The 24,870-nt window shown below is 48.2% G+C and overlaps 3 protein-coding genes across 3 annotated transcripts; 1 reads left to right on the top strand and 2 right to left on the bottom strand.

Moving 5' to 3' along the window:
- Positions 1 to 2,930: 2,930 nt before the first annotated feature.
- Positions 2,931 to 8,107, top strand: LOC109774432 (uncharacterized). Its single transcript, XM_020333152.4, has 11 exons — positions 2,931 to 3,193; positions 4,112 to 4,276; positions 4,350 to 4,468; positions 5,533 to 5,607; positions 6,096 to 6,189; positions 6,291 to 6,350; positions 6,479 to 6,544; positions 6,628 to 6,726; positions 7,260 to 7,304; positions 7,442 to 7,544; positions 7,729 to 8,107. The coding sequence occupies exons 1-11, from the start codon at positions 3,086 to 3,088 to the stop codon at positions 7,803 to 7,805; spliced, it is 1,011 nt and encodes a 336-aa protein (XP_020188741.1). The 5' UTR covers positions 2,931 to 3,085; the 3' UTR covers positions 7,806 to 8,107.
- Positions 8,108 to 8,202: 95 nt separating this feature from the next.
- LOC109774431 (cytochrome P450 734A5) lies at positions 8,203 to 11,328 on the bottom strand. Its single transcript, XM_020333151.4, has 3 exons — positions 10,892 to 11,328; positions 8,900 to 9,735; positions 8,203 to 8,805 (listed from the first exon to the last, which is right to left on the bottom strand). The coding sequence occupies exons 1-3, from the start codon at positions 11,190 to 11,192 to the stop codon at positions 8,386 to 8,388; spliced, it is 1,557 nt and encodes a 518-aa protein (XP_020188740.1). The 5' UTR covers positions 11,193 to 11,328; the 3' UTR covers positions 8,203 to 8,385.
- Positions 11,329 to 18,807: 7,479 nt separating this feature from the next.
- Positions 18,808 to 19,602, bottom strand: LOC120973563 (uncharacterized). The gene has a single exon (XM_040399363.2). The coding sequence runs from the start codon at positions 19,600 to 19,602 to the stop codon at positions 18,808 to 18,810; it is 795 nt and encodes a 264-aa protein (XP_040255297.2).
- Positions 19,603 to 24,870: the final 5,268 nt, after the last annotated feature.

A 24,870-nucleotide genomic window follows, 5' to 3' on the forward strand; every position in this document is an offset into this window, starting at 1 on the left:
TAAATCGTCATCTAACGTTAAGCGTGCGGACCCTACGGGTTCGAGAGCTATGTAGACATGACCGAGACACCTCTCCGTTCAATAACCAATAGCGGAGCCTGGATGCTCATATTGGTTCCTGCATGTTCTACAAAGATCTTTATCGGTCAAACCGTAATGACAACATATGTCATTCCCTTTGTCACTGGTATGTTACTTGCCCGAGATTCGATCGTCGGTATCTTGATACCTAGTTCAATCTTGTTACCGACAAGTCTCTTTACTCGTTCCGTAATGCATCATCCCGCAACTAACTCATTAGTCACATTGCTTGCAAGGCTTATCATGATGTGCATTACCGAGTGGGCCCAGAGATACCTCTCCGATACTCGGAGTGACAAATCCTAATCTTGATCTATGTCAACCCAGCAAACACCTTTGGAGATACATGTAGAGCATATTTATAATCACCCAGTTACGTTGTGACGTTTGATAGCACACAAGGCATTCCTCCTGTATCCGGGAGTTGCATAATCTCATAGTCAAAGGAATATGTATAAGTCATGAAGAAAGCAATAACAATAAAACTTAACGATCATTATGCTAAGCTAACGGATGGGTCTTGTCCATCACATCATTCTCCTAATGATGTGATCCCATTTATCAAATGACAACACATGTCTATGGTTAGGAAACTTAACCATCTTTGATTAACAAGCTAGTCTAGTAGAGGCACATAGGGACACTGTGTTTTGTCTATGTATCCACACATGTATCAAATTTTCGATTAATACAATTCTAGCATGAATAATAAACATTTATCATGATATAAAAAAAATATGAATAACAACTTTATTATTGCCTCTAGGGCATATTTCCTTCAAAATTTATTTCATCATGAAACTAATGATACCGATTTGATATTATGGATATTGATATATTCTCTACAAATTTGGTCAAACTGAAAGTGATTTGACTTTTAAAAAAATTAATACACCTTGTATTTTGAACTGAGGGAGTCAGAAAACCCAACAACACAAATGGCACTCCAAAGCACCCCAATCCTTCTAATGATTACACTATGCTCCCTAATTTTTAAGGCCTCATAATCAATTGAGATATTCAATTTGAAATTGGCTCACCTGATTTTAACCGGGTCAACAATTTCTCGTGCTCCGTGATTTTGAAGCTTTCCCGTTTGATTGAGGTATTTCATTTGCAATTTGGTTCAGATTTTGACCGAGTCAACAAAATTTTAAATCAATCAGTAGCAACCGACCTATAAAAACGTATCAATCCCGCGCACCCTCTCACCACCCAGAAAAAAGAAGCATAAAAATGTGATACCATAACATCAATATAATACATGCAGCCACTGACGCAAAAAAATTCCCCGCATAAGTATGGGTTGATTAGCATATAACAAAGAATCACATATTGAAAAGCCCACCAAAACACCCCATTACAAAAAAGAGAGGAAAGCATACTCCATCACCTCCCCCACTTGCCAAACCAAATATTCCCCCAGTTTCAAAATATAAGGTGTATTAGTTTTTTGAAATTTAAATTTGTTTTACTTTGACCTAGTTCGGACGCAAAAATATCAGCATCCACAATACTAAATAATAAATAAAAATAAAAATAAAAATCCATTTCATTATGAATCTAATGACACCGATTTGATATTATGGATATTGGTATATTTCTCTACAAAATTTGATCAAACTTAAAGAGGTTTGCTTGAAAGTTCATCGAAGATCTGAACAGTTTGGATATGACTCCCACATCAGCTCCGATCTAGAACCCGAGAAACATTCGTGGTGTTTGGGTAGCACCGCCCTTGGGGTTTTGCAAGTTCAATGTAGACGGAGCAGTAGCGAGGAACGGCCTGGTGGGCTAAGGTGTTGTTTGTCGCAGCGGTTCAGGAGAATTTCTTGGCTCTTCAAAAGTGGTTTTCTCGCATGTTGCAGATCCGTCCATTCTAGAGACCCTGGTCTGCAGGGAGGCACAAGCTTTAGCAAATGACCTTCTGGTCCAACGATTATTTGCTGCATCGGATTGTTTGTCAGCAATAAAATATATAGAGGAAGGTCAAGGAAGGTGACAATGCAGCCATTGTTCGAGGGATTAACTTCAGGAGATACGAGTTTGAAGCTTGCCAATTTAGCCATGAGAGTAGAAACAATAATTTTGAAGCCCACTATCTAGCTAACTTTTCTCGTTCTCGTGGGTAGGACGCCATATTTGGCTTGATACTCCCCATGCCATTTGTAAGGGACAATTGCATTTTTACCCCTAGTTGGTTCCTATCCACGGGTTTTTGCCCTTACTTTTCGAGCTTGCTCAGTTTTTCCCTTACTTTTTCGTCGAGGTCCCTCGAATGCCCTTTGACCGTTTGACCAAAACTTTGAAAATTCATAACTAATTCATATGAACTCAGAAAAATGCAAATAAGATATCAAAATGTTTAGATAAACATTACCTTTATGTGCATATCATTTGCATTTAGGACAAAAGCACCGTTTAAACTACCCGAGGTAATTAATGTTATTAACATTATTAAAAATAAAAAGGTATAAACAAATTTTTTTTCATGAATAAAAATTACATGCAAATGTAGGCAATTTAAATGGTGCTTTTGTCCTGAATGCAAATGATATGCACATAAAGGTAATGTTTTTCTGAACATTTTGATATCTTATTTGCATTTTTCCGAGTTGATATTAATTAGTTATGAATTTTCAAACTTTTGGTCAAACGGTCAAAGGGCATTCGAGGGACCTCGACGGAAAAAGTAAGGGCAAAACTGAGCAAACTCGAAAAGTAAGGGCAAAACGCGTGGGTAGGAACCAACTAGGGGTAAAAGGCAACTGTCCCCATTTGTAATTATCCCATGAACAGTGAATAAAGAGGAGTGGGATTTTTCTAAAATAAAAAACGACCCCCGAAAATCCCCAAACTACGCCATCGGCCTGTGAAAACGGAAAGAAAGAAAGCTGAAGCTCGCTGCGCACTGCTCGGTCGTCGTCCTCAACTCCTCGTCTCGGCTCGGCTTTGGCCCCAACCGCTCCCCGCCGCCGGTTCAGTCCCCTCCGCCGGCGGCGAGATGTCCTTCTTCTTCCGCGCGGCGTCGCGGCCGCGTTCGTCGCAGCAAGACCTCGTGCGCTCCATCAAGGACTCCCTCCTCGCGCTCGACACCAAGACCGGCGCCAAGGTGCTGCTCCCCTCTCTCGCGTCTTTACCCTCTCTGACCATTTCCGCGCACTTCCCGGCCGATCTGTGCGCCCCGGATCGGGGCTAGCATCTTCTCATCCCAATTGGGGACGGGAGTTGGGATTGCCTTCTGCACCGAGGAGTGTTCTCTCCAGATCTTAATGCCAGTGCTTCAGTCCATTGTAGTTGACGAATGTTTACTGGCAGTGAAAGTTGTGTCTTCATATGATTGGAGCTTCGCAGCGTAATCCGTCGTGCAAGCAAGTGACTTGCAGGAACCGTAATTGCCAGTGATCTGTCATCTGTGTGGATGCAAGGGTTAGTGTGTCGGCCAAAGCTTCAGAAGTCACTGACTTCTGGACAGTAATGGCATCTGGAGAAAATGTGTTTAGCAGTCGAGTGCTCCTTTTGCCCCAATGCTGGTGCTCATAAAGGCATCCATGTCAGGGTGAATCTAATTCAAGAACTAGCTTATCCTCGAGTCTGGTTCCGCCTGATAAGGGAATAGCTCAGTGCATCACTTCTTTTTTCCTTCTAACAAAAGGATGTTTTCTTTTATATATCCGTTAAAAGCGTTACGCCATGCATCTAAAAGAGGGTTATGCTGGAATTGGCTTTGTTTACAAATTAGCATCTGGTTTGTAAGTGTAAGAATTACAGAAGTCTCACTACTTGTACCTCCAAACGTGCATTTGCTGTTAATGCTTTATAACAGTGTCTGTATACAGGTGGGCTGCAAATGTGAAGCACATTTGGAGCCTGCACACAATCATGGGAATGTTTTTTTTGTTACTATTTATTGTTTTTGCTGTTTCGTGACTGTTGTGTGTCTATTTGTACAATTATTTAACACACACTACACCATGGATACAGACCACTGGTTGCTCATATACTACGCCTTGTCGCCTTCCTTTATCAGGCCCTTGAAGATGTTGAGAAAAACATATTCACCTTGAGAGAGACACTTTCTGGTGATGGAGAAGTTGAACCAAACCAGGATCATGTGTTACAGATAGCCCTTGAAATTTGCAAGGAGGGTGTCCTTTCTCTTTTTGTTCAGAACCTGCCTTCGCTGGGTTGGGAGGTATTGTATTCATCAATTGAATGTGATGCCATTTTTTGCTAAGCTTATTAGACTTATTACTTTCACATTGCAGGGTAGAAAGGATCTTGCCCACTGCTGGTGCATTTTGTTGAGGCAGAAGGTTGATGAAAGTCACTGCTGCGTGCAGTATATCGAAAATCATGTTGATCTTCTAGATTTCCTTGTTGTATGGTAAGACCTATTGTCGAGTTATTGACACACTTTGTACATGTCGATTAGTTTATTAGTAGTAATCCGATCGTGCTACCATGTGGAAGCTATCTATCTGCTGCCTATAAGTAGGGATGAAAACGGAGCGGAAACAGACGTAACTGAGTGCTGCCACATTTTTTCTCTGAAGCTAAAATGAATACATAAACCCCGGAAACAAATACCAAACCGATACTACCGGAAATAAGCGGATGTCCACTGAAACTAAGCGACCTCTTGAACCATAGAGAAAAACACAAGTAAACAAACAAACCTGTTGAACCATAGACTACAATGTCTTTCGACAATCTCGTAAGCCCATGGCCTAACTCCTAAACCAGCTGCACCAACGTAGAGGTGCCTGCGCACTGCAGCGAGGATGGGTGGGTGGCTTTGCGGTGGTGGTGTGTGGGCCGGCCGGCTGGGGATGGGTGCGTGGCACCGCAGCGGCGCTGCAGCGGCGGTGGCGTGCTCGCGTGCCCAATTAGGAATGGTGAAGCGTAGGAGATTAGGCTAGGTATTAGCATTCTGGTTGTTGGGCCACAACACGGGCTTCATCTCGTGCTGTACTAGGCCACGTAGCAGCCATGGCAAAGATGGAAAGTTCTGTATTTACGGAAACAGAATTGTTTCCACGACTATTCCGCTGGAAAATGCCATTCTGTTTCTGTTTCCGTGTAAAAAAAATCCGCCTTCGCTCCCGTTTCACAATATTTCGTTTCTGTTTCCGTATTTCCTCTGCTTCCTTTTCCGCGGAAAATGTGGATTTCCGCTCCATTTTCATCCCTACCTGTAGCCAACTGCTTAATGTTCCATCCCTTTCCTTCTGGTCCCATCATTTTCTTCATGAATTTGTATGATTGCTATATTTTGCCATGAACTTCTGCTAGTCACTAGCCATTGGTTACTTCGGTTGTTGAGTTGGAGCATTTTCAATATATTTCCCCACCTATACTTCCATTTTTTGGTATTTGTTTATGGTTCATGTATACAATATATGCAATTGTAATATTTTCGTGCTTGATTGATTAACTATGTTGTGCTAGCTACAAGAACTTGGAAGTCGCATTGAACTGTGGAAACATGTTGCGAGAATGCATAAAATATCCCTCACTTGCAAAGTAAGGCTTCAAAGTCTCCATTAAACTATATTTTCTATCTCTTAGTGGTTATTATGGGCTAATAACGACTTGCTTTAACATATGGTTTCCGACATGTGTGCCTTGAAGAAAATATGTATTGAATATATTTTGATTTTTTCTCCATAGAAACTCTGTAATCGTACATAGTGCCAGCTACAGTAAAATAATTCATTGATTTCGCATACAGTCGCAGTCACCCATGGGAAAGTTTTTTTTTCCTGCAGAAGTTAGTTCTTCTTCCCAAGTCGACTCCCCACTAAACTAATCCTGGTTTGACAAGCATTGTGATGCTGTTGAATTTGAAACAGTTTTTCCTTCAGTTTACCTTCTAAATGTATGTATGAGCAGTTGGCTTTGTTCGTGAGCTATGAGATGGTTGCCTGAAGCAACGTACAGAGAAATGATTTAACTAATTACATATAGTTGATTAATTTTACATGCATTTTGATTTTGTAGTGCTCTTTCAGATATATATTGGAGTCAAATAGCTTCGAGTTGTTTTTCCAGTATGTTGAATTGCCAAACTTTGATATTGCTTCTGATGCTCTGAATACGTTCAAGGTAAATCCAGTTTTGTTAATTTGGTATTTATGGTAGACTGTGATTGGGCTTTATGCTTGGTTCTTCACTGTTGCCATGTGTGATTGGCATGATTTTTGCAGGATTTGCTCACTAGACATGAAGATGCAGTCTCCGAGTTTCTCATTTCCCATTATGAACAGGTAGATGAGAGAAAAGTATATTTTTTGCGAAATGAGTGAATTCCACCACGTTCATGTTAACAATATAAATATGTTTTGAATCGACTGATCCACATTTCGTGTCATGTTGATTATGTAAATATGTGCAGTTCTTTGAACTCTACAAAAGGCTTTTAACTTCAGATAATTATGTGACAAGAAGACAATCAGTGAAGGTTAGCCTGTTTTTGGTTACTCCATTAACATTTATTGTTGCACGCTGAGAAAGGAAACATAAAAGTGTGTTACTGTATGTCAGTTTCTTTCAGAGTTTCTGTTGGAGGCCCCAAATGCTCAGATAATGAAGCGGTACATTTTGGAAGTTCGTTACTTGAACATTATGATGGGTCTACTAAAGGTATTAAATTGTCAGTCATATATTTCCTGCTTCTACATTCAGTAATCGTCCATGCACTTACTATCGTTCTCACTTCCTATGTTCTGCTCGCCTTGCTTTTTACAATGGAGGCTGGTGGTACTAGTATGAGAAATGAGAAACACTGCTTTTGTATTACTGGCTTGCCAGCCACCATGATATTCAAAATTGTGGCTACTACTGGTCCAGAGCTGAATGTTTTTCTGTTTGTAACCATGATAAATGGCATAATTATTTACAGCCTAGCTGATAGAAAGGTGATATAATATAACTGGCAATTATGTTTCCTGCAACAAATTTTGTACTGTTTGAGTGTCAGGCTTGTTATCTTGAAGTGGCAATTGAAGCAATCATGTTGCTTTTCTAATATAGAAATATTTGAATAGACACAATCAATACGCTAGATAAAAGCTGGGAAGTGGTTATAGGTTTCCTTCGAGCTTCACAGCTAACCAGCATTTTTTTGGTTATCCCTATCCCTTCTTAATACCTCCACTATACTGAATCACTTGTAGGATTCAAGCAAAAATATCAGGATATGTTCCTTTCACATTTTTAAGGTATTCCTTTATCTCTTTCCAACCTTCGTACTTGTTTGATTTTCATAATTTTGCAAGTAGTTATGGTTGGTCAAATATGACTTTATGAGCACATCTATTTACCTTATCGGTGGTTCATTTTTGCTGCATGGAATTAGGTATTTGTTGCCAATCCAAACAAGCCTCGTGATATCATTCAAGTTTTGGTAGACAACCACAAAGAATTATTGAAGTTACTCCATGCTCTTCCTGCAAGCAAGGGTAATTCTCTACTTCCAGCTTAACCCTACTGGATTAACAGTTTGTGTGCTCTGACTAAGCAATTGATGCGAGTAATGGAGCAACCAAACATAAAAGCTTCGACTTTAGTTTTCAGGAGGATTCCTTTTTAGATTGTGAGAGATGTATGCAGAGTGTGACACTTGTGGTGCATTCCTCTTACTAGGTGAAGATGAACAACTTGACGAGGAGCGAGACTTAATTATCAAGGAAATCGAGAAGCTCGTGCGCTTGTCAGTATAGACCCTCAAGAAATTCAAAATTACCCTTTGAAAAAAAAAACAGTGGTCGAGAAAGGCAATCCATTTCTTCCTGTGTAATGTGATACCCTGTATAGAATTGTCTAGTGTTGTTATCATATTTACAGAAACAGCTCGTCATTCCACAAGAGCATGAAGCATTGCTGCATGCATATATGGTTCAAACAAATCTGCCGCACCAGATTCGATATATATACCGTAATTTGTTGTCATCCTGAAGATGTGAGAGCGCGCCGCACCTGTATGATAAATTCGGGGGCAACATGAAGCCTAGCATTTTTTGTATATTTTGTTGTTTTCATGTTTGCGAATACTTGCAGGTTTATGTTGCCAGTATGAAATTCATGAAGATTGAGCAAAATAAGTAAATGTGGCAAAACTGACAATGAACGGCTACATATGCTTCTCTTTGTAATCTGGCACTTGTTGCGTACGTATGGTACTATAACTTTATACATTTTCACTTGACAGAGGAGACGGTGGTAATATACAGCAAGGAATTAATTGAATCCGACTAACATCGACATTGGGGATGGACGGCCGCCGGCGTTGGTCCGGCGTGATCACAGCGGCCGGAAGATGACCGGCGCGCCGTACTGCGGGTTGAGTATCATGAGCACCCTGGGCGCGTGCACGTACGCCGGCGACAGGCGGAAGGCGAACCGCTGCAGCACGACGGCGAGCGCCACCTTGGCCTCGATCAGCGCCAGGTTCTGCCCGATGCACACCCGCTCGCCGCCGCCGAACGGCATGAACGCCATCTGGTGCCGCGGCCGCCGGTCGTCGCCGAAGCGCGCCGGGTTGAACTCCGCCGCGTCGGCGCCCCAGTGCTCCTCGTCGTGGTGCACCGCCAGGATCGGGATGAGGAGCTCCGTGCCCGCCGGCACCACGCACCCGCCCAGCTCCACGTCCCGGTTCGCCGTCCGGATCATCGCCACCGCCGGCGGGTACAGCCTCAGCGTCTCGTTCACGATCATCCCCACCTGCATGCATGCATAGCACATCGCCATTAATTAGCTGGAAACATGAGAGCTGCTCTCGTGCATGGGAGCGAGTGACAGAGAGCACGGTGCGTACGGTTTTGAGCTTGGGGAGGTGGTCTTTGGTGGGGAGGTCGTCGCGGCCGACGACGGCGAGGACCTCCTGGCGGGCGCGGTCCTGCCACTCCGGGTGCATGGCGAGGGCGACGGTGGCCCAGGTGAGGAGGCTGACGAGCGTCTCCTTGCCGGCGAAGAAGAAGTTCTTGCTCTCCTCGATGATCTCCTCCGTCGTCATGGCCGGCGTCATGAAGCTCATCAGGTCCCTCATGCCGCCGCCGCCGCCGTCCCGCCGCTGCTCGTCGTCCCGACCATCCTTGGGCAGGTTGGCGATGAAGGCGGCGAGGCCCTTCCTGATCTCCCTGACCAGGTGCCACACGCGCAGGTTCCTCCTCAGCGGCAGAAAGCGGTACCCGGGGATGTACACCTTGCTGTGGGCGTCGGCGGCGAGGCCGGCGAGCTCGTCCTGGAGCTCGAACACCACCCTGCCGTCCTCGTAGTTCCGGCGCCCGAAGGTGGCGAACGTGATGACCTCCTGCGGCACGCGCTGGAACCACTCGGCCACGTCCACCTCCGCCTCGCCGCCGACGGCCTTGGCCGCGAGCTCGTCGAGCATCCGGCGCATGGTGGCGGCGATGAAGGGCACGAGTGGCTTGAGGTTCTCGGTGTGGAAGGCCGGGGAGAGGACGCGGCGGTGGCGCGCCCACTGGTCGCCCCGGAGGTTGCCGAGGCCGTAGCCCTCGAACTGGCAGATGAGCGGGTGCGCCTCGTACCGGTCGAAGTGCTCCGCCCGCGTCAGCAGCACCTCCCGGACCAGCTCCGGCGAGCTGATCGTCAGCCTCGCCTTGGTCCCGAACCAGATCAGATGCTTCGGGCCTGCCAAACAACACACGCAGATTAGCTGGCCGACACAAAATCGCCGTCCGAACTAGCTCGGGTCAATCCATCGTCAGAATTAAGTTCACACGATGCGCATTTTGCTTTTTCCTGGCCGTTCGATCTGGATTTGGACGGTCGAGATTGAGGCAGGAGAGAATTTACAAATGTATACGTAATTTTTCATATTCATGCCATGCTCGTGATCTGCTCATGATCGTCCACAGCAACAAGATTCCACACTCGAACTAACTAACTGCACTAAGTAATCACCACCACAGCCGTTGAAAACGAGAGGGAATTATCGTCGGCAGCCGTGGCGCACCGCACGATTTTAAACTAATGAGAGCAAAATACCGGAATCAAACTTGGATCCTGAACCGATATATGCCGCATGCTCTGGCTGGCAATGCGCTGCTCATGCTCATACGCAGGCAGCATCAACCGAACGACGACTTAAGCACAGATTAAGCAAGCGCGCATGTGGCCATGGATCTGCGATTCTCCTCGCCGCAAGGTCGGGTTGGTTCGCCGCTTGCTTAATCTAGTCGCATTATCGCGCGTCGACAGCCTGGTGGAACGATCGGCCGATCATGGCCAACATCTCACCGGGTTTGACTTGCGATGGAGTTTATTGCATATGCCGATTTTGCTGGCTGGCGATGCTAGCTGCTGCTTGTTAGTAGTAGTAATTTTTACTATCATTTATTAAGATTTACAAAAGCGAATGAAGCAAGTAGTGTATATTTATATTTATGTGTAGTACGTACATACTACTACGTCAAAAAGGGTAAAATGGAGGGGGTCACCTAACCAAACCAGGGAGGCACCATGGTTTTTAAAAATCCTCAGTTCTTGTTCCTACTTGCAAAAGCATGGAAGCATGTCCCCTCCTTTCCTCCGGCCGGCTTCACGCGTCACACTGTCTCGTCGTCTAATCTTTGTTTATTTCCTCCTATATGTGCAAATGCACGCGCTTTTCCTTAAAAATATGAATTAATCGCGGCGACAAAGCGAAGCAAATTCGATCGATGCATGAAGAACACAACGGAAAATTGATCGAAAGCAAAATTGGAAGAAGAAGAAGAAGAGATTGTCACCAGATAGCTAGCTAGTTGGCGTAAGCTAGTGTCGTGGATCGAGAGATATGGCTTACCGTAGAGCTTCCTCCAATGGTGGTAGAAGGCGAGGACCCGGGGGAGGATGTCGTGGGAGTCCGGCGGCGCCATGGGCCGGGACGACGCGTCCAGCATCAGCCTCACCAGCTCGATGGAGCTGCCCACGAAGAAGCTGTACCCGGGCCCGCGCACGCCCTGCTCCGCGAAGTGCCGCTGCAGACGCCGGGGCCGGAGCCACAGCGCCTCCGCCGCCGCGTGCGCGCACAGGCACGCCGCGCCCACCAGCACGGCGGCGCCCCACCCCCACCCCCACGGCCACGACCATGACGACGGCCACATGGCGGCGGCTAGCTGACTAGCTGCGAGCCCGCGTAGCGGATGTCTATCTACCTGCTGGCCTCGATCGGCGAGCGCCAGGACGACGACGACGGCGAATGTGCGGCGCCGGTCCCGAGGCTTATATACGCGGGCTGCTAGCTGGTGGTGGGCGGCGGCGGGAGAAGAATTTCGGGCGATTGCACCATTGGCTGCCGGGTGCTGACCTGATTAAGTTATTAAGACGTGCTTTGTTTAGTTGCAAATCCAGGTGTGTGTGTGTGGTTCGACGGGGGTTAAACGGGTTTGGATTAACAGCGGTCAATGTCTACCTAATCCAGCACTCACTCCGGTAGTTTTTGCAAGTGGTACCATGTGAGTTACTCCCTCCGTAAACAAATATAAAAACGTTCAAATCACTAAAATAATAATCTAGTGATTTAAACGCTTTTATATTTCTTTATGAAGGAAGTACTTTATTTTTATTCTGCGAATGTAGTATCATGTGTAATTGACGGAGGACCGGAATAAATCCCTCATCATATTACAAAGATTCCACACTCGTCATCATCAACTCCAAAGATGTGCTCCTCTTTTCAGCCGCCGCCTCCTCTTCCAAGGAAAGCTAGGGTTCGTGCCTCTCGCCGGCTCCGCCGCAGGTCCGCCTCGTCTCCGGTGGCCCTAGGACCATGGGAGCGCGGTGGATCCTGGCAAGGACCGGCGGGAGGGCTCCGTTGTTAGTCGTTTCTTCGAGATTTGTTAGGGTTTGTGTCCTACTCACGAAGACAAGGCGACGGCGGCTCCCTGAAGATGGAATAAAGGTCTCCCCGCCTAATCCCCGTTTCGGTGGTCCGTCTAGCATCGTTGGTGGGCATGTGGAGGTGTGTCTCCGGCGGTTTTATCCTCGGTGGATTTGCTCGGATCTGGTTGTGGTTTGTCTATGTTCGTGTGTCTTCAGGTTGGATCCTTTCGATCTACATTATTCTTCATCAGCGGCGGTTGCTGTTCTGGTGCGCTGGTCCTACGGGGCCTTAGCACGACGACTTCCCGACTATCTACTACAACAAGTTGTGCCCGACTCCGGCAAGGGAGGGATGATGACGGCGGCGCGTCTTCGGCTCGCTTCAGTGATTGTAGTCGTCGCTAGGTGGTCTACGGATCTGGATGTAATTTTTATTATTTCTAGTGTTCGTTGTACTGCTATGATAGAAGATGAATAAATTAAAAGTTTTCTCGTAAAAAAAAATCATCAACTCCAAAACCACATATAACCCCCAAAATAAAAAAACAAGAACTAAAAAGTAGTTTTTGGTGGTGGCGTCATGCGAAATTGACGACGGAGGCGGTGAAAAAACTTCGTCACGTATGTCGCAAAGTTTGCGCACTCATCGCTCTACCAACTCCGGAAAAAGCACAAGAAATGAGAAGAAAAAACCCACAAAGTATGCACCACTCATCACAAACAGATTCCGAAAACACGGTCAAGGTCAAGGAGTAAGGGAAAACTGCATTAGTTTCCACACTCATCGCCGCCGGCCGGTTCTGGAAACATGATTAGTGTTCCGCAACTCTGCCGGCGAGTCCGGTCCGAGGTTGCGGAGCGAGGGCGAGCGTCGTAGACGAAGTAGTCAAAGTAGTCGAACACGCGAAAGTAAATGACACAGAGAAGTATGGAGGAGACCAGCTTTATTAATCAATGATCAGGGGTTACGATGATTGCTCCTCGTCTCTATATATAGGGGTACAGGGTCAAGAGATAAGTACCCACTTAACGTAAAGTGTGGAACCGGGAGGGGCTATCCCGAGCGCTTCGTGCGCTAGCCGCCGCCACCCTCGTGGTGGGCCCGTTTCCCAACACTCCCCCTTGGATAATTATCCGTATATCCATACCTCAAAACTCCGAAAAACCCAGTGGGAAAATATATGGAGAAAGAGCACACAGTATACGTTGTTGTATTGCACGAATTGCCTCGTCAAAAACCTCGCGTGAGAAACATCAGGAAAACTCACTCAAGGGAAAAAGAGTACAATCCACTCAACCATCAAGTTGAGTACTCGATCACCAGGATCGAGATTTTAACGACGAATTTGTGAAGTTTCTGTTGGGGAACGCAGCAGAAATTCAAAATTTTCTACGCATCACCAAGATCAATCTATGGAGTAATCTAGCAACGAGGGGAAGGGGAGTGCATCTACATACCCTTGTAGATCGCGATGCGGAAGCGTTGCAAGAACGCGGATGAAGGAGTCGTACTCGTAGCGATTCAGATGGGACTTGGGGGGCGGCCAAGGGGGGGCGCCCCACTAGATTGGCCTTAGGCCCATCTGAGACTAGGGTTTCCCCCTCCCCCCCTTCCTGCGCCCTGGGCCCCTTGTGGGAGGCGCACCAGCCCACCTAGGGGCTGGTCCCTTCCCACACTTGGCCCACGCAGCCCTCTGGGGCCGGTGGCCCCACCTGGTGGACCCCCGGGACCCTTCCGGTGGTCCTGGTACGTTACCGATAGCACCCGAAACTTTTCCGGTGACCAAAACATGACTTCCCATATATAAATCTTTACCTCCGGACCATTACGGAAACTCATCCGGGACTCCGAACAACATTCGGTAACCACGTATATCTATTCCCTATAACCCTAGCGTCATCGAACCTTAAGTGTGTAGACCCTACGGGTTCGGGAACCATGCAGACATGACCGAGACGTTCTCCGGCCAATAACCAACAGCGGGATCTGGATACCCATGTTGGCTCCCACATGTTCCACGATGATCTCATCGGATGAACCACGATGTCGGGGATTCAATCAATCCCGTATACAATTCCCTTTGTCAATCGCTATGTTACTTGCCCGAGATTCGATCGTTGGTATCCCGATACCTTGTTCAATCTCGTTACCGGCAAGTCTCTTTACTCGTTCCGTAACACATCATCCCGTGATCAACTCCTTGGTCACATTGTGCACATTATGATGATGTCCTACCGAGTGGGCCCAGAGATACCTCTCCGTTTACACGGAGTGACAAATCCCAGTCTCGATTCATGCCAACCCAACAGACACTTTCGGAGATACCTGTAGTGCACCTTTATAGCCACCCAGTTACGTTGTGACGTTTGGTACACCCAAAGCATTCCTACGGCATCCGGGAGTTGCACAATCTCATGGTCTAAGGAAATGATACTTGACATTAGAAAAGCTTTAGCAGACGAACTACACGATCTTGTGCTAGGCTTAGGATTGGGTCTTGTCCATCACATCATTCTCCTAATGATGTGATCCCGTTATCAACGACATCCAATGTCCATGGTCAGGAAACCGTAACCATCTATTGATCAACGAGCTAGTCAACTAGAGGCTTACTAGGGACATGGTGTTGTCTATGTATCCACACATGTATCTGAGTTTCCTATCAATACAATTCTAGCATGGATAATAAACGATTATCATGAACTAGGAAATATAATAATAACCAATTTATTATTGCCTCTATGGCATATTTCCAACAGTTTCTCCCCCTGAACCTTGCATCTCTCTAAGTCTCATCATACCGATTCCACGCACACACCTCTCCAAGGTTGATGCCGGTAATGATTTAGTGAACATATCAGCAAGATTTTCACAGGACTTAGTATGCAAAACTCTCACCTTGTTCAACTATTGCAGCTCATGTGCATAGAAGAACTTGGGACTAATATGCTTTGTGAGGTTACTCTTCACATAACCCATCTGGACTTGTGCAACACAAGCAGCATTATCTTCATAGATAATGGTAGGGGTTTGTACGGTGTTCAGCCCACATGTCTGCGGAATGTGGCCGATCATCCGTCGAAGCGATACACACTCTTTTGATGCTTCGAATAGTGCCATGATTTCCGAGTGGTTCGTGGAAGTCGACACAAGTGTTTGCTTGGACGATTTCCAGGAAAACGCAGTTCCACCACAAAGGAAAACATATCCAGTCTGTGATTTGCAATCATGCGGGTCCGATAGGTACCCAGCATCGGCATAGCCTATAATAGATAGGTCTTGATTTCTTTTATAAAACAGGCCAAGATCTTTGGTCCCTTGCAGGTAACGGAAGACGTCCTTGACACCTTTCCAATGCCTCTTGGTAGGTTCAGAACTGTACCAAGCAAGCAAACTGACGGCGAACGCAATGTCTGGCCGTGTACAATTTGCGAGGTACATGAGTGCTCCAACTGCACTCAGGTAAGGAACCTCTGGTCCCAGAGTTTCCTCCCCCTCTTCCTTTGGCCTAAACGGGTCCTTGTCTGGCTGTAAAGATCTTCTGACCATCGGGGTCTTAGAGGGATATGCCTTATCAAATCCAAATCTCTCCAACACCTTCTGGGTGTAGGCCGACTGGTGCACTAGAATCCCATCAGGGGAATGTTCAAGTTGCAGACCTAGACAGAACTTGGTTTTACCCAAATCCTTCATCTCGAATTCCGACGTCAGGTAGGAACTCGCTTCCTCAATATCCTCAGGCGTACCGATTATGTTTAAATCGTCCACGTACACCGAGATTATACAGAATCCATCTTGGGATCGCCGTATAAAAACACATGGGCAATCTTTATTGCTCGTGCAGCCCTTCTCATGAAGGAAATCACGTAAGCGATTGTACCACATTCTACCAGACTGTCTGAGTCCGTACAGTGCCTTTTGAAGTTGAACACTGTATAGACCCATGTTTGCTCTATCATGGTTCGGAACAGGGATACCTTCTGGAACCTTCATGTATATGTTCGAATCCAAGTTACCATATAGGTAAGCAGTGACAACATCCATTAGTTTCATTTTCAAGCCCATGTTCACTGCCATCGAGATCAAGTATCTAAAGGTAACTCCATCCATGACCGGGGAATAAGTCTCCTCAAAATCGACACCTGGTCGTTGAGTGAAGCCTTGAGCTACGAGCCTTGCTTTGTACCGTACTACCTTATTATTTTCATCTCTCTTTCGAACAAAAACCTCCTATGGCTAACAGGGCGAATGTGGGGAGGAGTTTGACAAACTGGTCCGAACACCTTCCTTTTGTTGAGAGATAATAATTCGGCAGTAATTGCCTGCTGCCAATCTTTCCAATCCGACCTTTTCTTGCAATCAGCGAGCGTGTTAGGCTCAGGGTCAAGATCTATGATTGAGGCAATTTTCATAGCAAAGTTGATGTCGACAATCACCGTTGCTCGGTTCAGGGACTCCCTCGTATAAATATAATTTATGGCCATTTCGTCATGGAGCGCATCCGGCGCAAACACTTGCTCTACCAAATTTCCCATTATGGGAGCAAGGTCCTTTAGATTTCCCACGCCGACGTGTGCGCACACATCTCCGCTGGGTGTTTCCCCTATGGGAAAGTTTAAGTCCGGAATTTCGTGCACTGAATTTTCCGTACTTGTGCCAGGTCTCGACTGGCTCCCCGTTTCACTTTGGGGTACTTTGGCGACAGGCTGTAATAAATCTCTCTTATCCTTTTTCGTCGGGCGTCCCCGAGTACTTGGGATTTGAGAAGCCGGATCTCTCGTCCTTTTAGGCCTTTGGACGGGAGCGGGTATACCATCATTTTTCTTCGGTATTTCAACCCTTTCCGGTGCATTGCGCGTGTGCACATGCGATTTTGTTACAGTCTTTAAGTCACTAAAGTGGTCAGGCAGTTGATTTGCTAATGACTGCAAATCTATTATCTTTTGGACTTCTCTCTCAGTCTCAGCAGTGTGCGGGTCATGAGTGTGGATTCCCGTGGCTTGCCACGTGATTTCTCGACTTTTAGCATCAAGGGGTTGATTCTCTCCCCCTAAAGTCGGGAAAAGATCCTCGTCAAAAATGCAATCAGCAAAACGAGCCGTGTGACAGTCACCTGTCATGGGGTCCAGATACCTGATTATGGACACAGTCTCATAACCAACGTATATCCCCGACTTATGGAGCGGGCCCATCGCCGATCACTGAGGGGGTGGTATTGGTACATATACCTGGCAACCGAACCTACGAAGGTGGGAAATTTTTGGTGTCGACCCTTGCGCAAGTTGAACAGGAGAGTGGATGTTGTAGGCCGACGGTCGAAAGTTGGTAAATTACAACCCTGAAGGAGCGGTCGGGAAATGAATTTAATTCTTTTAATCAATGCCTCGGCAAGTCCATTTTGTGTATGAACATGAGGTACCGAGTGCTCAACTTTGATTCCCATTGCCATGCAATAATCATCGAACGCCTTTGAAGTCTGGCGTCGTCCATTCGAATAGACTTTATACGATAATCCGGGAAATTATTCCTCATTTGTATGATCTGTGAGATCAATTTTGCAAAGGCATGGTTCCGTGTTGACAGCAGGCAAACATTGGACCATTTAGAGGAAGCATCAATGAGAACCATGAAGTACCGAAACGGCCCCGTGAGGGGTTGAATTGGACCGCATATGTCCCCTTGGATACGTTCCAAGAACGCGGGGATTTCATCCCTCACCTTGAGGGGCGATGGCCTAATGACTAACTTCCCCTTAGCGCATGCGGAGCACACGAAATCATTGGGATTCGGGAAGTTCTTCACGTTAACATTATGGCATTTGAGTTGTTAATTACATTTCTCATCATCCTAAGTCCGGGGTGGCCTAACCTATCCTGCCAGAGGCAAGAGAGTTCAAAGCTTCTAAAAACGGTCTTGAGGGTAGTGTACACGGGCGGTGCTACTATCTTAGTGTAGTATAGCCCTGTGTCAAACGAAGGAAGCCTTTCGATAACATGTTTACCACCTGCATCCCGCTTTGTGACGAGTAGGCACTCCTTGCCGTTTTCATCATCGGTCTCAGCATGGAAACCATTAGCGCGGATGTCTCTAAAGCTCAAAAGAGTACGAGTCGACTCCGGGTACAACAACGCATCATTAATGATCAAAGTTGTTCCCATGGGGAGTATAATAGTGGCTCGTCCGGAGCCAACTATGTGAGAACCGCAGCCGACGATTGTCATAATACTTCCCGGAGATTTTTTAATGGACTTAAAGTACTTAGTTTCTCGTAAAATGGTATGAGTGGTGGCGCTATCGGCAAGGCACGTTTCCTCCATTCGTGCGCCACACGCGTTCTAAAATATGACATCTAATTAATGTAATGAGGAAGAAAATACATTAAAAATAAATGCACACATCTCAGAACATAACATGCTATCATGTATAAATAATGGAATAAATGAATAAATGTCATCCAATCGCCAAATTAAAGAATACGTTTATGCTCTCATAGAGCTTACAACCAAATCGAATTTATTCAATTTTATTGTATCAAATCACGGAATCATGATAACCAAAGAGGTATGCTAAGTGGACTCGGTGAAGAAGCCATTCACTTCCGCCGCAATCTCCATACTAGTGAGCTGATCCTCCTTAGAAATCATCTTGGAGGCAGCATCAATGTCTAGTGGCGGCGCCGCCGAGGCGACCATGTGGTCAACCTCCATGGCGACGTGGGCGTCGGTAGAGACCGCCAAAGCTGCCGTGATGGGCACCATGGGGGTCGCCTCTATGGGCGCAGCAGGGGGAGTAGCGATCATCACGGGTGCCGCCATGGGCGCCGGTGGTGCTCCCTCCTGAACCAAGGCGAGGTACGTCTCACGCGCCTTCCGAGCCTTATATGCATCAACGACCTCCTATGATGCGCGGCACTGGTGGGAGAAATGCTCCACCGAGCCACAACGGAAGCAGTCCTGAGGCCTTTGCCCTCCCTTGCCCGGCTTGTTCTGCTTAGCCGGGGTGGGGGGGTGAGGGCCCTTCTTCTTGCCCTTCCGGCCCCACTTCTTCTGTTGAGGCTTGCGGACTTTGAGAGCGTTCACCTCCTGGCGAGAACTCCCCCCAAGTGGTTGCACGAGAAAGTTCTTTTTGAGAACCTCGTCCTGTGCCTCCGCCACCTGGAGGACGTCAATCAACTCTGAATACCTCGTGTAGTTCCCATGGGGGTAGTTCCGTGAGGACTGGACCGCGTCGGGGTGGAAAGTGGATAGGGTTTTCTCAATCTTCTCGGAGTCGGTAATCTCAGTACCACACAACCGAAGAGTCGTACAAATCTGGTGCAGAGCCGAATTGTACTCCCCAACCGTCTTGAAGTCCGCAAACCTCAGACGGATCCACTCTGCCTCTGCACGTGGCTTCACAGTGTACTTCAGCCGCTCAAACCGCTGCTTAAGAGCGGTCCAAAGGCCAGAAGCACTGCGCTCAGCCATATACTCATCTTTCAGAGTAGGTGACAGGTGATGACGGAGAAAGTGCAGAGCCTGCGCATTCTCAGTTTCGAACTTGGGATCAGTGACGGCCAGCTGGGCCCCCTTACCGATCGCCCTCAGGAGGGTTTCGCCCTGGAGAAAGATCTCGCAGTCCGAAGACCATGACAGGTAGTTCAGCCCTGTCTGGGCCAACTCAGGAAACTCCTTGTTGACAATTCCGGCCATCTGCGATTTATGCAAAAATCATGAGATTACAGCAGGTAATCTTTTGCACAAAGCGATGTTGATAACTTATTCAATAAAAAGACGTTCCAATATTTAAAACATGCTATTATATGACTTACTAAATGATTAAGAGTGCTAAACAATTAATCTATAGCAGTAAAATCATACAATAATATCATGTTACAAAAGATAGCATGTTAAGCGCATCTAGTATGTGAAAACTAGCCCAAAAATTGAATTCCCGAGGCATTTTAAAGCCCAAAAACGCATATTTCAGCGAAACAGGCAGTTCCAGGGGCTTCTGCGCGAAATATTACTGCAGGAATAAAACTCACGTAAACGCATGAAACTACAGGGGCTAAAGCACAAATTTTCACGCTACAGCCAGCGCCACCCTTTTTTTATGGAAAGATCCCTACTGCCGCAGCCCATCCGGGCCCAGCAGCCAGCGGGCCGGCCCAGGAGCTGTGCTGCCTTCCCGCAGCGACGCTAGGGTTTCCCCTAGCGCCCACAGCGTGGGTGCGGCGGCGGCCTGCGGCTAGCCAGCTCGCGCGGCGGGGGCTGGCGCCACCCGACGGCGTTATCTGGAGGCGGTGGTGGCAGTGGCGACCGACGGCGGCGCGGCAACGGGGCGCGCGGGTGCGCGTTGGGCCCGAGCACGAGTCCTGGCGACGGCAGCTCGAGCCCCGGCGACGGCAGCTGGCCGTGCACAGGCTCGGCCGAGGCGACGACCAGCGCGACTGCGGCGGCCACGCCAAGCGACGGCGACGACCGCGGCTGCGGCGGCCACGGCCACACAACGCGGCGTCGACAGCGACGCGCGGGTGGCGGCCATCGAGGCGGGCTGCGCGCCAGCAGGGCGCGACGGCGACGAGCCGGCCACCGGGACGGCGGCGGCGGCGTCAGCAGGACGCGCGGCGCGCGCGACCAGCGGGGTCGCGGCCGGCAGATGGCTACGGCGCGTGGCCAGCAGGGCCAGGGCGACGCCGTTGATGGCTTGGTACGGCGTCATCTGGACGCCGGCCTCGGGATGCGGATCTTCGTCGCGTTCATCCGGAACTCCGACGGCGCATGGCACATCTGGTGCTTTTGCGGCGGTACCGCGACCATCTGGGTCGCGATCTGTACCGACTCCCTATAGTGCAGTCAACAAGTTCCTCTTAGTCCAAGAACATCGACATTGGTCGGCGACGTGTTCGTCCGCTCGGTTTTTGGGAGGAAAATCCGCACCATAGGTAGATCAAATCCGAAAAATAATCTAATCGCAAAAACGGAATCGTAGTAACGAGAGGAATCCATTTTTTCAAAAGTGGGGATCGAATCTTATACCTCCGCGGGATCGACGAAAGCCTGCGTGATGCAGGCTTGACGCAGGCTTGACGGAGAGTTGATGGAGCAAAGCGTGCTGATAACGTGTTCCGCAACTCCGCCGGCGAGTCCGGTCCGAGGTTGCGGAGCGAGGGCGAGCGTCGTAGACGAAGTAGTCGAACACGCGAAAGTAAATGACACAGAGAAGTATAAAGGAGATCAGCTTTATTAATCAATGATCAGGGGTTACAATGGTTGCTCCTCGTGTCTTTATATAGAAGTACAGGGTCAAGAGATAAGTACCCACTTAACGTAAAGTATGGAACCGGGAGGGGCTATCCCGAGGGCTTCGTGCGCTAGCCGCCGCCACCCTCGTGGTGGGCCGGTTTCCCAACAGTTAGGACCGAATGGAACAACATTCGACGATTGACAGTGGCCCCAAGTCAACAGCTTGGACGGCTAATTTCGTGTGGTAATGATGCTAGACTACAAACAATGATAAGGAAAAAACAGAAAAGTTTTTGCTCGTCGCCGTCCACTTTGGGAAACACAATTGCGAAGGAATGGAAAAACCACAAAGTTTTCACGCTCATAGTCGCCGATAGCAAAAACGCGGATAAGAACGAAGGGGAAAACATTCTGCAAAAGAGGCCTTTTACTAATAAACGACCGTATGATTGACAATGTCAATAACTTGGATGGTTAATTTCTTGAAGCGATACCGTCGACTCCAAAAACACTGATAGAAGTGAAGGAGAAGTCGCAAAGCTTCCACGTCCATCACCGCCGATACCAAAAGCACGCAGAGGAACCAAGGGAAAAACATTCGGGTATAAAAGACACTACCCTTTAACTAACAAGTAAACCCATGGCATGATTGCCCATGGCAGTAAGTCAACAACACGGATGGATGGACGGTTGGTTAATTTCTTGAAGCAGCGGTGAGCCGTCAATGCTGGTAATTCGTCAAAGGTGAGTGGCTTTTGCACCGCATCTTTTGTGGGGAGTATCTGGTCCGTGTTCCCACGATTCTTTTGGCGATCGGTCGCAAGTGTGGACGTGGATGGACGGATGGATGGGACACGGTCGAAACATGGTTAGGAACAAAGGAAAGGGGGCGATTTGATTAAGGTGAACAAAAGTATCCCAAAAACATGGAGCACACACATGAACTTTGACGAAAAACAAATGTGGTACTTGAGCCTTTTTGCCTGCCCTGAATTATTTTCTTGGCCAGGCGTTTTGAGGGGCGTGGGGCGCAAGGGCAGGCTGACATGGAGATATGGGAGGGTGGCCTGGCGCAGGGAAGGGCGTATGGATTTGGGGTATCTCTCTCTCTCTTGTTGGCTTGCTGTCTGTGCCCCCCGCAGGCACTGCAAAAAGCATAGATACAGGTCGCACCGGTCGGCATCCTGTCTCTCTGTCTGGTCGTCTCACGCTCGCTCGGGCCGGGGCAACCTCCCCTCCTGTGACCTGTCTGCCTGGACAAAAATCCCAGTAGCACAACACTTTTAGAATTAGATCGGTTGGGCTCCCTTGCGTTGCATTTGCATATGTATCTGTAGATCGGTTGCTAGCCAGGTGTTGTGTTGGTCTCCCTTGAATTGTTTCTCTTCTTTCACAATCTTGTATAGGAGTATACAGCTACGTGATTTCCTTGTCTTTAGATCATCATTAGTTCAGATGGGAGACACCTGGCTGCAGCGTGAAGACGCAGAGCGGTTGCTTTCACGGAGGGGCCGCGTCTCTGTTTGCTACTAGCATCAGAGATCAGATGACGAACGGATCGGGGTTTCCTATCGACGCCAGCTTCTCGTGCCGTTTTGTTTATCCGCCAAAGTGACGCACTGCCCGATCTTCCATGGATCCATCCACCACTCCAGCTGCTACTCTACTGTGCTGCGGTCGTCTGCCGATACGTTCTCGCGTAGAAACAAGGCTCCTTCGGTACCGTATTTCCGCCGGGAGCAAAGCGCGCGTCGCTCTCACACACCTCACGAGCCACAAGTGGTCGCTCTTCTGTAGAAAAGGTCTAGCATGCATACATACTCCTACATGTAAGAAAAGAGCAGCATCGCAGACCGTGGAGTAAATAGCATAAAACTACCACTTTTTGTCCTATGGTTTCAAAAAACCATCAATTTTTTGTTTGTGACGGATACCTACCACTTTTCTCGTCGGCTGTCTCAAAAAACCCAAATCGCCCGTTGCTAGCGTTTTAAACCGTTTTCTGACGGTCCGGGCCCGCCTGTCAGGCCACGTCAGCACCGCGCGTTTGTTTGACCGTTAACTTTACAAAAAAGCAATCGGGTCCCTGTGAACTTTACAAAAAAGCAATCGGGTCCCTGTGGCGCCGTGGCCGTGATCCCGCAGCCAAGCTCGCCGACCAGCAGCCGCCGTGACGAGCTCGCCGGCCAGCAGCCATGGTGCCACCGCGGAGGGGCGGTGAGGTCCCTCATGCGCCTGGCGGCGGGCGCGTCGTCCTCGGAGTCGTTGGGCGTCTTGCGCTTCCTGGGCGGCGGCGGCGGCGGGCAGGAGGGGGGCAGTGCCCTGGGGCGGAGGCGGAGGCGGGCCCGCTCGATGTCGAGGGCCTGGAGCACGGCGTCCTCCTTGCGGGCGTTCCTGGCGGCGCTGGCTGCAAGGAAGGGAGGAAGGGTGAGGCGGAGGCGGAGAGCGGAGGAGGAAGAAGGGAGGAGGGAGGAGGGCGGCATACACGAAGGCGGGGCCGTCGCGGCGGCCGAGGAGCAGGATGGGGGTGGCCGGCGAGCGGGGCGGCGCCGGGCAGCCGTCGGGGAGCTCCAGGCGCGAGGCCACCCTGCCGGGCCACCACGACCCGTTGGGGCGGCGCACCCACACCAGCGGTGCTGGCCGGCGAGCTCGTCACGGCGGCTGCTGGTCGGCGAGTTTTCATTAGAGTTTCTTAAATGTTCACAGGGACCCGATTGCGTTTCTTAAATGTTTGCAGGGATCTGCTTGCTTTTTTATGAGGAAGGGACACTGACATGTGGGCCCCACATGGCAGTTAACGGTCAAACAAACGGTCAAAGTGACGGTTCATTTAGCTGCGGGCTCCACCTGTCATAAACCCGATTAATTTTTTAGCAACGGGCATTTTGGGTTTTTTGAAACAGCCTACGCCGATTCTGGTAGTTATCAGTCACAAACAAAAAATTGGTAGTTTTTTGGAACCATAGGACGGAAAATGATAATTTTAAGCAATTTACTCCAGACTGTGCGACTTCTTCTTTCATTTGTTTTCTACTCCACGTAGATACAAAACGTCTGGCGTAGCAGACTGCGCGCCACCACGTCGACGCGGCACAGACGTCTCGGTGACGAGGGGTACGCACGTACATCATCGTCTGCCAGCAGTGACCGGGTTTCAAGTCAAATAGCCAGAGGCAATTTTCTTTCCGAAATGCTGAAAACCTCCTGGCGTCGGGGTTTTAGGCATGGCAAATCGAATGTTTTTATGACAATTCATATTGGTGCGATGATAGCGAATTTTAGTTTGCAAGCACACCAATTTTCTGGCAAGAAAATGAACTGAGCGACGGACATAATTTGTCATGAAAAACATCTAATTTGTCATGCCTAAAAATCCGACATTCATTGCATATTTGTGTCCATATTCTTTTGCCTTTTCTTTTTTCAGGAGACAGGTGAGCACGAATCACTTTGAAGAAACGAGCTACTCTTTTTCTTTATGAATCGCTTCTTTTTTGGTAAAACGCATGTTCAAATCACTTGGAAGGTACGAGCTGTTGGATTATAGATGAGTTTTGGGCCTAATTCATCTCTAAGTCTCATGAGGGTGCATGGCATGATGGTAAGTTTAGCATCACCTCACAAGATTGAGACGAGTAAAGACTCCTTTATAAGGGTTGCTCTTCCTCTTCCAGTGGGAGCTTGGGAGAGGAGTGGTACTCGTGCGCTCCTCCATCGTCCGCCACGCCCCCG

Source organism: Aegilops tauschii, chromosome 2 (assembly GCF_002575655.3).
Source record: "Aegilops tauschii subsp. strangulata cultivar AL8/78 chromosome 2, Aet v6.0, whole genome shotgun sequence".
Lineage (NCBI taxonomy): Eukaryota > Viridiplantae > Streptophyta > Magnoliopsida > Poales > Poaceae > Aegilops > Aegilops tauschii.